The 17,059-nt window shown below is 38.2% G+C and overlaps 1 protein-coding gene across 2 annotated transcripts in view; it reads left to right on the forward strand.

Annotated features, from left to right (window-relative positions):
* doc2b (double C2-like domains, beta) overlaps positions 1 to 17,059 on the forward strand; it is an 85,002-nt gene that overhangs the window by 51,686 nt on the left and 16,257 nt on the right. For both annotated transcript variants that reach the window (XM_087807773.1, XM_087807772.1), the window contains 2 exons: positions 8,119 to 8,193; positions 12,324 to 12,433. In XM_087807773.1, coding sequence (XP_087663899.1) covers positions 8,119 to 8,193; positions 12,324 to 12,433 — 185 coding nt within the window. The remainder of the gene's footprint in view (positions 1 to 8,118; positions 8,194 to 12,323; positions 12,434 to 17,059) is intronic.

Genomic DNA, 17,059 nt, shown 5'->3' on the forward strand with positions numbered 1-17,059 from the left:
TTTACACACAGAGTATAACATTCTAATTTCAAAAAATGAATGCTCTAAATTGTTTATTTTTGTGTAACCTTTTAAATTCAATATAAAAATGTTGTTGTTAAAGTGCACTTGATAACAAAATATGCCCAAACAACAGCTTTAAACGCTGCTGGAGTCGACTGTATCCTCTCAACCTCAGTCATCATTGAGATCTAACCGGACAAAATATTTAACCCTTTATTGAAATGTAAACCATAAAATAACTGATAACCGTTGAATATCATCGATACAATGCCTGTGAAAAAAAACATGTTGATATTTAATGTGTTGATATTTTTTCACTCCCCTTAGTGTGATTCAATTTAGAATTAAAACACAAACGTCCTTTTCTATCTTCCTCCCTCGAAGGTTCATAGGAGCATCAAGGTGTTGGCACCTCAGAGCGCCAGCCAGCAGCAGAAACACTCCTAAGCTTCACGACCGAATGTAAAAATAACGAGTGTAAAATGACTGAACCAACACTCGGTTAGCGTCAAGCATGCACTTAATTACATTCCCTGTTTGGGTTTGTTTGCACTGGAACAACCGTGAATGTGTGTGTGTGTGTGTGTGTTTAAGTATGTGTCTCACAGCATGTTAATTTAATTTCCTCATCTTTATGTTCTCATTATTTTTTTCTTCTCTCTCCCGCACACTCTTTTGCACGCTGTCTTTTCTGTGTGTTTGCCGGATTAAACAGCTTCCTGTTCCACGATACAAGAAGGTAAGGCGACGCGGGTTCAAATCCCAGAGAGTGTTTCCTGTTCCTACCTAGACGAGTCTGAACCCTGTGAACCCTGTCGCCCACTTAACCTCCCGATCCTGATCCAACACTTTCCTTTTTTTTGTCCGTGCTTCGTTGTGTTCGTGCGATGAACTTCTGCTCATCAAGGAAACGGTGGGAATCAAACCGACCACCCATCGTCATATTTAAGTGAAATCTTCCGTGGAGATATAAAGTGTTTACAGCAAGTCCTTTAGAGAAAAAACTACATTCATGTAACAAAAAAAACATCATAGAAAAAACATAAGAAAAATAAAGTAAAACATGTTTTTTAAAGTCCTCAGCTTAATTTAATCAACCAATAGAAAAGTACCTTCAGAATCCAAGTAAAGGAAAAACCCAGGTTAAACCAATATAAACAGAGAAGAAAAAAATATACAAAGAAAAAACAGGTGAACTGTCGTACAATATATGAAACATAATATTAGAATATTTTATTGGAAAAAGTCCAGTAGAAAGTACTTCTTCTAGTGAAAATATAAAAAAGTCAGTGTGTGTGAATCAGAGTGTTTCACTTCCATGGTCGCATTCCACTTTTGAGCGCCTGAAGGAAGGAAACCTGGAGTCATGTTTCTAGAGACACACACACACACACACATACACAGGCTCATTGTGGCGAAGACACGCTCGCACTGATTGTTGCTAGGTGACAGAAATGATGTGGCGCTCGTTGATGGACGCGAGTCACATGATGAGTCTAAATTGAATGTTTGGCACTTAGCAAAGGCTCTGAGAGAAGTCGTCGCACCTCGACTGTTGAGACGGGAACCCTGCTCGCTGTCGCGATTGACATCTCGCGTTGAAGGATCACACTTTACTCGTGGTTGGGCCGTTGAGGTTCGTGAAACAGCTATTTGGAAAAGCCACTAGATGGCGCTCTAAAATGACTCCAGGTTTAATTTAATTGGACAATTGGAGCCAGGAGTAGGAGGAAATAATAGAAAACCATTCACAGTTAAAACCAAGTCATGGGACGTCTGCAGGTTTGTGGACCTTGACCGAAAACCAATAGGACCACCAGGTCCATCTGGACTGGACCGTTTGCCCTGACGTTCTGACGGCCATCATTGTCAACGACTGCAAAGTCAACCTGATGTTTCGTGGTCTTCGCCCAGTCCTTGCCAGAAGATTCAATTTCGACTCGCCCATGAGTTGACCAGGCCGATGAAAGTGAGCAGCAGGGAGCCCCCTGGTGGACAACGTCCTCACTTTTAAATCGGACTCAAGGCTGGCTTGTGCTGCTCTGTTGATGACTATATGTTCGTGTCTCTAATGGAATCTTAAACCATCTGTTGTCTTACCATCCTTGGTCGTGAGTGATATTGGGTGTGACGTGTACCGTCGTGACCCCTTTAACCCCTTACACTGACCCCCCTCTGCTGCTGTCATGGTATCGACAGGAGCTGACAATGGCGGCTAATGAATAAGGGTCTTCTCCTCAACTGGCCTTGACCGCCAGCCCCCCTGAGTTTTAACAACCCTGTTCACGTCACACAGGGTCACATTGGATGGCCATCACAACAGCCACATGTAAATGAAGATGCATGAGGAGGAGGAGACCCGTCGAGCATCTGTGATGTCAGTTTTAACCTGGTGGACTCGGTGACGTCCAGGAAGTCTTCAGCCTTGACAGTGTTGCAGTGAATAAAGCTCAGTTGAATCGTCGGTGCAGCCGCTGACAAACACTCTTGTTTCTATAAATTTGTCTACATAATGTAGACAATAAAATATATTACAACATATTGAGAAATAATTGTTTAAATTACTGATGTTTTAACACATTTTATATCGTAAATTGACCAAAAAAAGGTTCGGAACTTCTTGACTCCTTCTGACGATGGCTTAAACAAGAAAGACCTGTGTATCCCTAGGATGCCGACTCTTTAGGACTTCTTCCTGTGTCCAGCTTTGTGTCTCCAGTGACCATACACATAAAAAAAACCTTGCTTTAAGAGCCAAGGATGCTGCATTAATGGTCCAGTTGTGATGTGGCCAGGAAACAGATGACGGCAAGCATCAAGAGGTGTTAATGTATAATGTGTATCACAGGATATAAAGCCAGACGTGCACATTGCCAGGATATAGTATCCCAGATACCCTTAACATCTTCTTGCCTAGTTAGAGGATACGCCCAGTAAGATTAACACCCCGGCCCTGACCATGTCCCGGGGGGGTATTAAAGGACTTGGCTGCTGAGCTTTCTAAGGTCCTTCCTGGCATATTTATACTTCTGAGATAAGTCAAATCATTGCAGTTTTTCGTCAGATAGCTTCATTAGTGATTCTGCCCTCGTAGCCTTTTGTTTGTTCCTTCATCAACATCCCTATCCCTGAGAGGGTCAGTGCGACAAGGCTGAGCGACTGTCAACCCGGGGGCCCCTCACACAATTGCCGCTTTTTCCACTACACAGTTCAAGCTCCTCGACTCGACACAACAGATATGCTACCTAAACAATCTGGGTTTGGGCCACGTATTGTCGTAAAACTTTAAGGCAATGGTGTACAAAAAAGGTCTGGACCGACGTACCATTCTCCTTATCCGTTTTGGGAGTCACGCTGATGGCCCTTCGGTTATGTTACTGTCCTAATATTCAGTGGCCGGCAAACGGTTGACGCACCTTTGCGGTATAATCCGCTTCGACATACAGTGCTGATGGAAAGGCAAGACAAACAGGGTACTGGTCAGATATACCGTATTTTCCGGACTATAAGTCTCTCCGGAGTACAAGTCGCAGCAGCCATAAAATGCATTATAAAGAAGGAAAAAACATATATAAGTCGCACTGGAGTATAAGTCGCATTTTTGGCGGAAATTTATTTGATAAAATCCAACACCAAGAACAGACATGTCATCTTGAAAGGCAATTTAAAATAAAAATAGAATAGAGGCAACAACAGGCTGAATAATTGTACGTTATGCTTACGTTACATGACACAACTGAGAACGTGCCTGGTATGTTAACATAACATATTAAGAGTTATTCAGATAACTTTAGCATAAATAACATGCTAAGAAGTTTACCAAACCATCCGTGTAACTCCAAATAACTAAAATCCAATGAAATCTTCATCCTCGGTGTCACTTTTAAACAACTCCGCTAACTCCGGAGGTAGGAGATGCGGCGCTTCCTCTTCTACGTCGAAATTATCAACACAGGCCTAGAGCGCCCTCTTGTGGTTTAGTGTGAAAATAACATGTGAAATGATATACCGGTAATAATGTGTCAATAATTTCACACATAAGTCGCTCCAGAGTATAAGTCGCACCCCCGGCCAAACTATGAAAAAAACTGCGACTTATAGTCCGGAAAATACGGTAGTAGGACAAAGACGGCCTGGTGGGGAAAGGGCTACGATTGCCTTAAAGAGATATAATGAAAGGGACACCAACGTCACTGTGAATCCTCATCAGTAAGTAATACTCCACTGATAACACCATCTTAGCTGTGGTCCACACAGGCCTCACCTTCCTGACGAATAAAGACATCTTCATGCTCTTTATGAATTTAAATCCATGGACATCCCCAACACCCCGGTGCAGTGAACAGTTATCAGGGGCAGCGTCCCCACCATCATGGACACAGCAAACGGAAGTAGAGCTGTCGTACTTATGAAAGAGTCCACCTACACTCTTTGGCCATCTTCCATCCGACAGGAGGCCTGGCACTATCCAGAGTAGAACCACCAGACTGTGGAGCAGCTCTCATGTCCTTGAAATTCCTCAACTATACCTGACCACATTGACCCGAGTGAGGACGGTGAACAAACAAATTGAGTACGATGGCGATGCCGTCTCATTGTTTGACTCCTGAAGGGTGAGTTACAAGAAAACACGACGGGATGGTTCCAGCGAAGACAACAATGGTGTGAGATGAGAATAGGAAACACCTGAGCTGTCCGTCCGAGGAACATGTGGCCGCTCCACTCGGCTGATTGCTGCATCCGACGGTGAATACTCGCTTGATCATAATTAGTCGGGTCTGGAAGGAAAAATGACCACCGCGGCAGACAGATGGGTAACACGCATCGACACACACACACACACACTCACTCACACACTGCTGTGAATAACAGCCTGTAAGTGCTGTGAAATGAGGTTGAGCTCTTTTTTGTTTGCAGATTAATCAGTTTCCTTGTCGTCGCTCACAGGAAGTGAAGTGTGTGAGCGCGCGGCGATGTTGAGTCAGCGGTGAAGTTCAACCTCGGCTCCAATTGATTATAGTGTATCGCTCGGTGTTTTTATTTATGTGGGTGGACGAGTGGACCTGCACCTCTCAGTAGAATCTCCCAGACGAGTTAGTCACATCCCTGCCCTGCCTCCCAATGTTTGTTTGAATGAATGATCATTCGAGCTCAGCACGTTTGCTTCCATCTCAGGTTTACCCTTTTTTTTTAAGGCCGTATTGAAATGCTGCCATCTAGTGGCCGTTGAGTGAAAAAGATATAGTTGATGAAAGTAAAGGTATTGGTTTGGCCTTCATGGCATCTTACATAGTTGAGGCCAATTGATGTTTTCTTTTGTTGCATGATGTGTTTTGTTTGTACTCATGTAACTATATATGTCGCAACAATTCTTATAATTCGAAATAATAGGAACTTGTTGAGTCATCAGGGGCGCGATTCTCTTTGGATTTCCGGCTCCTGAACCAAGAAAATATCTGTGCAGCAAGTAGAAAAATATGTCAGAAAACAAACACTACATATATTTCCGATTTTTCAAGTTATTTATTTAATTTAAAAAACATGAAGTTCATACAATCTAAAGATTATTTACATCCGAGTTAGGAACAAGAATAATTCTTTATTTGAATTGTTAAATTTCTCAATAAAGTGGCTAAGCTAAAGAGCTACGATTCGTTCATTTTGGCAACGTTAGCTTCCGACAACATGCATTCTGGGACAAAAAAAATTAAACTGGAAGAATCACTGACTTAACCAGCCGATTGTTCTCAAACCATTAGGATAACCTAATTCAAAATGACACTACTAGTAGTGGAAAAGTGGCTCGAGAATCTCTATAACATGTGACACATGGACTTAATTTTAAGTCACAGGACTTAACTACAGTTAAATGTTGTTCTTAATGTTTTATTATTACAATAGCTTATCTAATGCTATACTTACTTCCTAGGAAGGTAGGAAGTGATGGCCTGTAGAGGGCAGAGCATGCATGAAGTAGATACAGTCATTTTTATTACATAAGAGCTGATTCTGAATCAAATGAAAATCAATTGATTTTAGGAGCTAGCTGTGCTCGAAGATAAATATGTGGAAATACCTTTAACATAGTAAACTTGTGTAATAGGAAAAACTGAGAAGTGAGGAGGAAGCAGCTTTTCTGGCTCCTGGTTTCTATCTAACCGAATCACTTTAGCTGTTTCTCAGGCGTTTTATATCCTGATCTGAGCCGGCGGCGGACCGGCAGCAGAATCAGGCGACCAGATTGGGGGGGAAGGGTCACGGAGGCGCTAAGATTGAGGTTGTAAAGTGACTGTTGACGGAGAATTACCTGATTTTCATGATACGCTGCAGAATCTTTCAGCCCGAGGTGATTTTTTTCCCTGCAAACCCACCGTTCCTAAAACGCTCAATGAAACACAAATCCCCTCGAAGATATTTTCCCGCAGACACGAGGGGGCGGCAGAAGAGGGGGAGGAGAGACGCCCCTGAAATGGAGAGAGAGAGAGATAAGACCTATATTGGTGTGGTGTGTGTCAATGACATTTTACTTTATAGTAACTTTAATTAAAGATAAAGTTCAAATTCACTACATTTAATCTCACATAAAGAATGTAAAAGTCAACATTTTCAACTCAGTGCTGATTGGCTGATATAGAATAGTGGGACAAACTCATTAGGTCCAATCTTTTAACTTCACCTTGCGACTGCTTCATGTCCTGCTGGTAGGAACCCAGTCGTCATCACTCCAAAGACGATGGAACTGGTTCCAGTCAAAGTGCTCTTCCTGTCAGAAAAACACGCCGGTGTGTTTGTGTATGTGTGTGTGTGTGGACAGGATCAGAGGCAGCAGTCGAGTCGTTTCAAGTCATAGTTGAGTGTCTCTACGCTGCCAGTAATTCCTGCTGAGTGCGTCGCTCTTCTCCCAGCGCCAATAATTGTGGTCGGCGCCGACGTCACGCTCCCTTTGTTTCTCCTCGCCGGTCCATTAGGGGACGTTCCCTGAAGATCTGGAAACGTTCGAGCGCGCTTTTATAGTGTTGTCCCGTGACAAATTGAATATGCTTATTTGTGGTCATGGACGGTTTCACGTTCAGAAACACACGAAGGATGCAGGAAGTTTTTTAGCATATTTCGTTATCTCTGACTTGGTTCTACATCTGGACTCTGTACAACACTCAAGTCAGCAGGAGTGAGTATTGTTAAGTCGATACGATTCTTATCACAACGCAGGTGCAACAATGTGAGTATATTGGTCATAACTGCTGTCATCTTTAAAAGATGCTGGAGTCTAATGTATCCCCTCGTCCTCAGTCATCGCCAGGATCTCATGGGATTTCATCGTTCCTTTAGCTGTTGAAGATGTAATGCAATCTAGTGTAAATAATATATATCATTTATTGCAAATGAAAAGAGAAAACATTTTATTTATTATACTCTTGAAATATAAACTATAAAGTAACTATAATTTAAAAAAAAATTGATTCAGTTTCCAAACCCACAGAGACCAGTCCAGATATTTGTACTTTGAGATTTAATCACCACTCAGAAGGATTGAACCCGAGCCTACTGCGTTGTGCTACACCGACTCAAGACAGTGTCTACAACACGTAGCCCTACTTAACCTTCTTTGTAAAATGTACTGATTTCATCAGGCATAGTTCGAGTTGACTGATCTGAGCTTGTGTTAAAGCAGTTCGAGAGGACTGAAGGAGCAGCGGTCGTCGTTTCCCTCCATCACATGTGAACCAGGAGACACTGTGGACTGAGTTTGAGTCAAACTTCTAAAATAACTTTGACTTCCAAAATGCGTTTTCACTTCGCCCGCTGAAGTTCTCACCTCAACTTGCAGCCGAGGGTCTGAACAATGGAGGGAAGCGGGACAGAGGAGTGTGAGTGTGGGAGTGTTTCTGTGCATTTAGAGGTAAAGAGAAGTGGAGGTGAACAGAAGGAAGGTGGGAAGTGAAGAGGACACACACACACACACTAAAAGTATATATGCCATAAAGAGGGTTCTTCAACAGTCCGATAATATTTCTCAGTTTCAGAAGCGAGACTCAAAACGATGTCCGATTATTGTGAGTTTGAGTTCTGAATATCACCAGTTTCACCCCCCCCTCCCTCCCTCCTTCTCTGCAGGGCCTCAAACCTATGGACCACAATGGGCTCTCGGACCCGTACGTCAAGTTGCACCTCCTGCCTGGAGCTAGCAAGGTACGTCCCCCGTCCACTGGTGATGACATCACAGGAAACAGTCTCTATGTTTGGATGTTGGAGGTTTAAGATCCAGACTCTGAATCTTTGAACCCTCTGCCGGGTCTGCTCTGAGATATGTCTTGTGAATGTTGAGTTCCTCATAACTGTGTCTTGGGTCTGACCCGAAGCCTCCTCCCAGATCGACCAGCACTGTCTTGGAGTGTCTTCTACTGACTCTATTAGTCGAGTCTAATATTCATATTGTCTTTTCATTCTTTGAGCCTCAATTGATCTTAATTATCTGTGTTTTTTCTCTTTCATCAAACATTCCCAATTCAACGCGTGTTGTTGACATCCTTAATCTTATCTTAGACGCTCGTATCTTAATCAGTCACCACATCAACATGAACCTTAAGGCATATTTCATCCAAAATTCAAACTTCATTAATTTTCTACTCATCCTCATGTGGATATGAGATTATTTTCAGAATAATCTGTTCGTTTTTAGAGTTCTAGGCAAAGAGTTAATTTTAATGTAGCGACTGATACTTGGTGTTCTTCGTCCAAAAAGACATTTAAAAACATCCAAATACCTCCATGGTGCTCGTCGGTAACATCTAAGAGGAATTGTCCTGAAAAAGAAACTTTAAAAGTATATATTTTAAGTTTGTAGCGTAAATTATAAGTCACTCAGCTGCTGCTTGAAATCTTTCCTCATCCCCATCTTAAAATAAAGACGCGTTTCATTATTTTCCGGAACAATTGCTCTTGTCGAGGCTTCAATTCAAGATGCGTGTTACACACGAGCAGTATGGAGGAAGTTTTTAAGTGAGTCATTGTTTCTGACGAAAATAGAGCTGGCCTAACAGCTAGCCTAGCAACACCTGCTAAAATCAAGCTTAAAATATAGACCATTTTCTCTGATTGTTTCCAGGCTTTAAGATGGACAAACAGTAATGAAGTATTTGTAAGTAAAACGGTCAGAACTCGGGTCCGTTCCGGGAGTTCCAACACGCCGTCACATCCGGGTCTTATACTTTGCTTTATGGAGACAAATGGTCAATGCAGAGTGTAACTGGTCGTTTATTCGCCGCTTCAAGTCAAACAAAATACAAGCTTTTAGGATCGATCGGACACGCTATCTGCCGGCAGCTCTTCAGGGTGATAGCTCCGGGAGAGACGGTCTCGAACAATAGAAACATCGCTATATTTAAGGCAAATTTCCGGGCCGAGAGGTCCTCCCCCTATCGCCCTATTGGTTCCTTCAAACTCCCTGTGGAGAGTTCTTCCTACTTTGTTTCCTTTTCTAATCATTCAAATGTTTTTGGGTGGGAGTTCCTGTCTCATAGCCCCCCCCCCTCACAGATGTGTACCTGCTTCGTTCTTTTGATCCACGACCCAAGGTGTGAAAAGGGCAGACAAACAGATGTTTAAATAACCGTTGTCATGACTCTACGTCTGTTCCAAGCTTGCCTTGAGACAGTGTAAATCAGTCTGAGTGAAATTTTGCCTGTAACACTCAAGGAACAGATGACTCTGAAAATAATCCCAACCCTTTGTCGACATGAGAGCGAGTAGAAAATGAGTGAAGTTTGAATTCTGGGGGAACTAACCCTATAATCAATGTTGATTTTGATTTATGAGTTTGAAACCTGTGCCGTAGGGTCACCAGAGAGATTCTCTCCGCACCGTAGAGTCCTGGTGGCCATCCCTGAACTTCTGGCTGGAATATGAAAATATCGGAGACGCTCCGAGCGCGGCGTCATTAGCATCGTTAGCTCGGTCTGAGAGGCTCATTAGCGCCACTAAAGAGGTCATAAGTTCTGGCGGCGCTCTAATCACCAGTGAAGTTTCACACTCGGGTGCGGCGCCGCGGCATCGCAACACCATTTCCTCCGAGAGCACAATCACACAGTCAAACAGACCCAATTACTCCAGATTAGACTGTTGATTACTGACAGACGTCAGATTTCACAGGAGGAGGAAGACGACACTTCACAATCAACGCCGGAACGTCAACAGACCTGAACCCAACACTGTCATGGGTCAGGAATTTTTTCAGCTTATCTAAAAGATTGCTTTTTTAAAGTGGGTCAAGCCCCAAAAGCAGGTCCTGGAGATGTTTTCAGTGGGTGTCTCGGCATCAAATGATTATTAAGAAGCATTGTTAGAAACATTTGAACCTTATGAAAAGTTACTTATTAAGTTATTTTTATTAAATCTATTAACTGCTTGTTTTCTATTTCTATGTTATTTATTTTCTTAGCTTGGATCTCTTGACGGGGAGATTGTGGGCCCCAAAGCCAGTCCACTTAAAATACCAGACCATCTAAAACTCGCGCAACCACGCCCCTATAACTTCAGCCTATCAGAAGACATGTAGCTAAAACCAGGAAGTGATCAGTAACACCAGAAACTCACACGATTGCGGACGTTGCTGTACTTCAAAAAAGCTAGACAAAGGTCGGAGCGACGGAGCGTCGTAAACAGGAACTGACGCGCAGCTGCTCGCCAACAACTTCACTTAATTGAAAATCTTCTGGTTGACACAGCTGACATTTGTTGAGACGACCTTAGACTCTTACTCACGGTGGCCGACTAGCTTGACTAGGCCTCGCCATCTTCCTCTGTCTTCAGGTCTTGAGTCGCGGAGTTCGCTGTTGCTGACCATCGGATGCCGGCCATCCTCTGTAGGGCTCCACTGTCAAAGCCATCAAGTCGGGCTTCTAGTGTTGTTGTTGTTTAGTGGCCGGACTGTAGATGCGCTGTTTAGTCTGCTGTGTGATGTGGCGGCGGCTCCTGAGAGCTTCCACAGGGACTGTAGGACGGCAGCAGCTTGGGCACGTCTGTGGTTGATCTCAGGCTTTAGGTCGCCAGACTTGGAGATTAAACGAGGAGACGAAGTTTACTGTGCATGAGTTCAAAACGAGTGGTTCAGGGTCTGGGCCTTTCTGCGATGTGCATCAGAATCACAACAGCAGTTACACAAATCACAACATTAACAACATTAACATAAATCCCTACAATAATAACAATAATCACAGCGACATTAATATGAATCCCAACAATAACATGAATCACAACAATATTAACATAAATCACAACATAATTTACACAAATCACAACAATAATAACATAAATCCAGACAATTACATAAATCACAGCAACATCAACATAACTACCAACAATAATAGCATAAATCACAGCAACATTAACTTAAATCCCAACAATAACATGAATCACAACAATCATAACATAAATCACAGCAACATTCATATAAATCACTGCGACATTAACATAAAGAAAACAATAATAACAAATCACTGCAACATTAACATAAAGAAAACAATAATAACAAATCACAGCAACATTCACATAAATCACTGCAACATTAACATAAATCACAACAACATTAGCATAAATAATTACTATAATAACATAAATCACAGCAGAATTTACATAAATTCCAACAACATTAACATAAATTCCAACCACATTAACATAAATTCCAACAACATTAACATAAATTCCAACCACATTAACATAAATTCCAACAACATTAGCATAAATTCAAACAACATTAACATAAATTGCAACAAAAGTTCTAAAAATCCCATGTGTTATTTCATACAAATCAAAAGAACATGATGACAAATCACAACAAAATTACCATAAACCTTGAAATAACAGCAACACAGAAAGCACTTCTTCACCACTTTACTAGCTCCACAAAAGACTGACAACTTTTGTTCGCCTCATCAGCCCAACAGAAGATTTTGTCTCAGTTTGTTACTCTGTGTACAACTGGGATCTATGAGGATCAGCACCTCCAAATGTCGTCACCTCACTGGTGAAGTGACACATTTTCTGTTTCTCCAATTTTTGTTTCTTTATCTGAATTGCAGTAAAGTTTGGAATAATTCCTAACTTTGTTAGCTTTGGTGCTGCATTAGTTGACTTAGCGTTTAAGGTTGTACATGTTTCCACTTTGTCAATTAGTTGTGTGTTTTATAATATTTTATTCACTTTTATGTTGTGTTTATTTTATTTTTATGTTTTTGTGTTCAGAAGGATGTATCATATGTGAGTGTGTTTCATCCTCCATACATGGCGGTCACTCACAAATTAGTTGTGCTTTTGTATTTCAGGCCAACAAACTCCGAACCAAGACGCTGCACAACACCCTCAACCCGGTCTGGAGCGAGACCCTGACCTACTACGGCATCACAGACGAGGACATGGTCCGCAAAACTCTCAGGCAGGAATTCCAACTGTTGGTGTTTGTATGTTGCTGCTCTCACCATGTGTGTGTGTTTGCTGAGCTCGCCACCCTCATCTACACACTTCCTTCATCTTTTTTCACAACATAACCAACACTCTGTAGTTTGTTGTGTAAATGGGTTCAAGTTATTTTAAATGAAATAAATGTTGTGTTTGATTATTATTGTTATTATTGGTTTCTTTTATGTAAATGGATCAACTTTGTCGACTTGTTTTACAAGATAAAGTTTTCATCTGAATCCACAACCCAGTGAGTTCAGCTGCCCCGACACAAACTAACACACAAATTAAGAAACAGGCTGACAAACTAACGCACAGACTAACTAACGCATAAACTAACTAACACACAAACTCTGAAGCTATAATTCTGACCCGCTCTAGTAGAAGAACTCACATTTCCCCGATCCTTAAAACTCTTCACTGGCTGACAGTTTCTTTCAGAATAAATTTAATAATACAATTCTGGTCAGTCACTTACACATAAAAGTATTAACTAACCAATAAAACAAACACATACACTAACTAACTAAAAAACACATAAACTAACAAAAATCCGAAACAAACACACAAACTATCAAACTAACTAACCAACAAACACAAAACTAGCAAACTAAAAAACAAACACATAAATGACAAGCAAACAGACAAAAACACTTACTAGCAAACACACAAACAAAGACACAAACTAGCAAACCAACACACAAACCAACACACAAACAAACTCACAAACAAACACAATAACTAACTAACAAAGAAACTTGTAAAAAAAAAGAAAATTACAAACTAACGCACAAACTAATAAAGAACACACAAACAAACAAAAACATACGAGAAGGAGAAAAACGAGAAAACACACAAAGTAACAAAGATACATACTAGCCTACAAACACTTGCAAACAAACAGAAAAACAAGCTAACAAACAAACACACAAACAAGCAGAAAACTAGCTAACAAACAAACAGACACTTACAAACAAACAGAAAAACTAGCTTACAACATCAAACACTTAAAAATGAACAGAAAAAGATAGCTAACAAAAACAAACACTTTCGAAGAAACAGAGAAGTAGCTAATAAACAAACACACAAACTGACAGGAAAAACTATCTAACAAACAAACACTTTCAAACAAACAGAAAAACCTTAAAACAAACAAACACTTTCCAACAAACAGAAAAACCTTATTACAAACAAACAGAAAAACCTTAAAACAAACAAACACTTTCAAACAAACAGAAAAACCTTGTAACAAACAAACACTTTCAAACAAACAGAAAAACCTTAAAACAAACAAACACTTTCAAACAAACAGAAAAACCTTGTAACAAACAAACAGAAAAACCTTAAAACAAACAAACACTTTCAAACAAACAGAAAAACCTTGTAACAAACAAACACTTTTAAACAAACAGAAAAACCTTATAACAAACAAACACTTTCAAACAAACAGAAAAACCTTGTAACAAACAAACACTTTTAAACAAACAGAAAAACCTTGTAACAAACAAACATTAAAAAAACAGAAAAACCTTGTAACAAACAAAACTTTTAAACAAACAGAAAAACCTTATAACAAACATTCAAACAAACAGAAAAACCTTGTAACAAACAAACATTCAAACAAACAGAAAAACCTTATAACAAACAAACATTCAAACAAACAGAAAAACCTTGTAACAAACAAACATTAAAAAAACAGAAAAACCTTGTAACAAACAAAACTTTTAAACAAACAGAAAAACCTTATAACAAACATTCAAACAAACAGAAAAACCTTGTAACAAACAAACACTTTCAAACAAACAGAAAAACCTTAAAACAAACAAACACTTTCAAACAAACAGAAAAACCTTAAAACAAACAAACACTTTTAAACAAACGGAAAAACCTTGTAACAAACAAACATTCAAACAAACAGAAAAACCTTGTAACAAACAAACATTAAAAAAACAGAAAAACCTTGTAACAAACAAAACTTTTAAACAAACAGAAAAACCTTATAACAAACATTCAAACAAACAGAAAAACCTTGTAACAAACAAACATTCAAACAAACAGAAAAACCTTATAACAAACAAACATTCAAACAAACAGAAAAACCTTGTAACAAACAAACATTAAAAAAACAGAAAAACCTTGTAACAAACAAAACTTTTAAACAAACAGAAAAACCTTATAACAAACATTCAAACAAACAGAAAAACCTTGTAACAAACAAACACTTTCAAACAAACAGAAAAACCTTAAAACAAACAAACACTTTCAAACAAACAGAAAAACCTTAAAACAAACAAACACTTTTAAACAAACGGAAAAACCTTGTAACAAACAAACATTCAAACAAACAGAAAAACCTTGTAACAAACAAACATTAAAAAAACAGAAAAACCTTGTAACAAACAAAACTTTTAAACAAACAGAAAAACCTTATAACAAACATTCAAACAAACAGAAAAACCTTGTAACAAACAAACATTCAAACAAACAGAAAAACCTTATAACAAACAAACATTCAAACAAACAGAAAAACCTTGTAACAAACAAACATTAAAAAAACAGAAAAACCTTGTAACAAACAAAACTTTTAAACAAACAGAAAAACCTTATAACAAACATTCAAACAAACAGAAAAACCTTGTAACAAACAAACACTTTCAAACAAACAGAAAAACCTTAAAACAAACAAACACTTTCAAACAAACAGAAAAACCTTGTAACAAACAAACACTTTTAAACAAACAGAAAAACCTTGTAACAAACAAACATTCAAACAAACAGAAAAACCTTGTAACAAACAAACATTAAAAAAACAGAAAAACCTTGTAACAAACAAAACTTTTAAACAAACAGAAAAACCTTATAACAAACATTCAAACAAACAGAAAAACCTTGTAACAAACAAACATTCAAACAAACAGAAAAACCTTATAACAAACAAACATTCAAACAAACAGAAAAACCTTGTAACAAACAAACATTAAAAAAACAGAAAAACCTTGTAACAAACAAAACTTTTAAACAAACAGAAAAACCTTATAACAAACATTCAAACAAACAGAAAAACCTTGTAACAAACAAACACTTTCAAACAAACAGAAAAACCTTAAAACAAACAAACACTTTCAAACAAACAGAAAAACCTTGTAACAAACAAACACTTTTAAACAAACAGAAAAACCTTGTAACAAACAAACACTTTTAAACAAACGGAAAAACCTTGTAACAAACAAACATTCAAACAAACAGAAAAACCTTGTAACAAACAAACATTAAAAAAACAGAAAAACCTTGTAACAAACAAAACTTTTAAACAAACAGAAAAACCTTATAACAAACATTCAAACAAACAGAAAAACCTTGTAACAAACAAACACTTTCAAACAAACAGAAAAACCTTAAAACAAACAAACACTTTCAAACAAACAGAAAAACCTTGTAACAAACAAACACTTTTAAACAAACAGAAAAACCTTGTAACAAACAAACACTTTTAAACAAACGGAAAAACCTTGTAACAAACAAACATTCAAACAAACAGAAAAACCTTGTAACAAACAAACATTAAAAAAACAGAAAAACCTTGTAACAAACAAAACTTTTAAACAAACAGAAAAACCTTATAACAAACATTCAAACAAACATAAAAACCTTGTAACAAACAAACATTCAAACAAACAGAAAAACCTTATAACAAACAAACATTCAAACAAACAGAAAAACCTTGTAACAAACAAACATTAAAAAAACAGAAAAACCTTGTAACAAACAAAACTTTTAAACAAACAGAAAAACCTTATAACAAACATTCAAACAAACAGAAAAACCTTGTAACAAACAAACACTTTCAAACAAACAGAAAAACCTTAAAACAAACAAACACTTTCAAACAAACAGAAAAACCTTGTAACAAACAAACACTTTTAAACAAACAGAAAAACCTTGTAACAAACAAACACTTTTAAACAAACGGAAAAACTTTGTAACAAACAAACATTCAAACAAACAGAAAAACCTTGTAACAAACAAACATTAAAAAAACAGAAAAACCTTGTAACAAACAAAACTTTTAAACAAACAGAAAAACCTTATAACAAACATTCAAACAAACAGAAAAACCTTGTAACAAACAAACACTTTCAAACAAACAGAAAAACCTTAAAACAAACAAACACTTTCAAACAAACAGAAAAACCTTGTAACAAACAAACACTTTTAAACAAACAGAAAAACCTTGTAACAAACAAACACTTTTAAACAAACGGAAAAACCTTGTAACAAACAAACATTCAAACAAACAGAAAAACCTTGTAACAAACAAACATTAAAAAAACAGAAAAACCTTGTAACAAACAAAACTTTTAAACAAACAGAAAAACCTTATAACAAACATTCAAACAAACAGAAAAACCTTGTAACAAACAAACACTTTCAAACAAACAGAAAAACCTTAAAACAAACAAACACTTTCAAACAAACAGAAAAACCTTGTAACAAACAAACACTTTTAAACAAACAGAAAAACCTTGTAACAAACAAACACTTTTAAACAAACGGAAAAACCTTGTAACAAACAAACATTCAAACAAACAGAAAAACCTTGTAA

The sequence above is a fragment of the Callionymus lyra genome, chromosome 14, assembly GCF_982586985.1.
Source record: "Callionymus lyra chromosome 14, fCalLyr1.hap1.1, whole genome shotgun sequence".
NCBI lineage: Eukaryota > Metazoa > Chordata > Actinopteri > Syngnathiformes > Callionymidae > Callionymus > Callionymus lyra.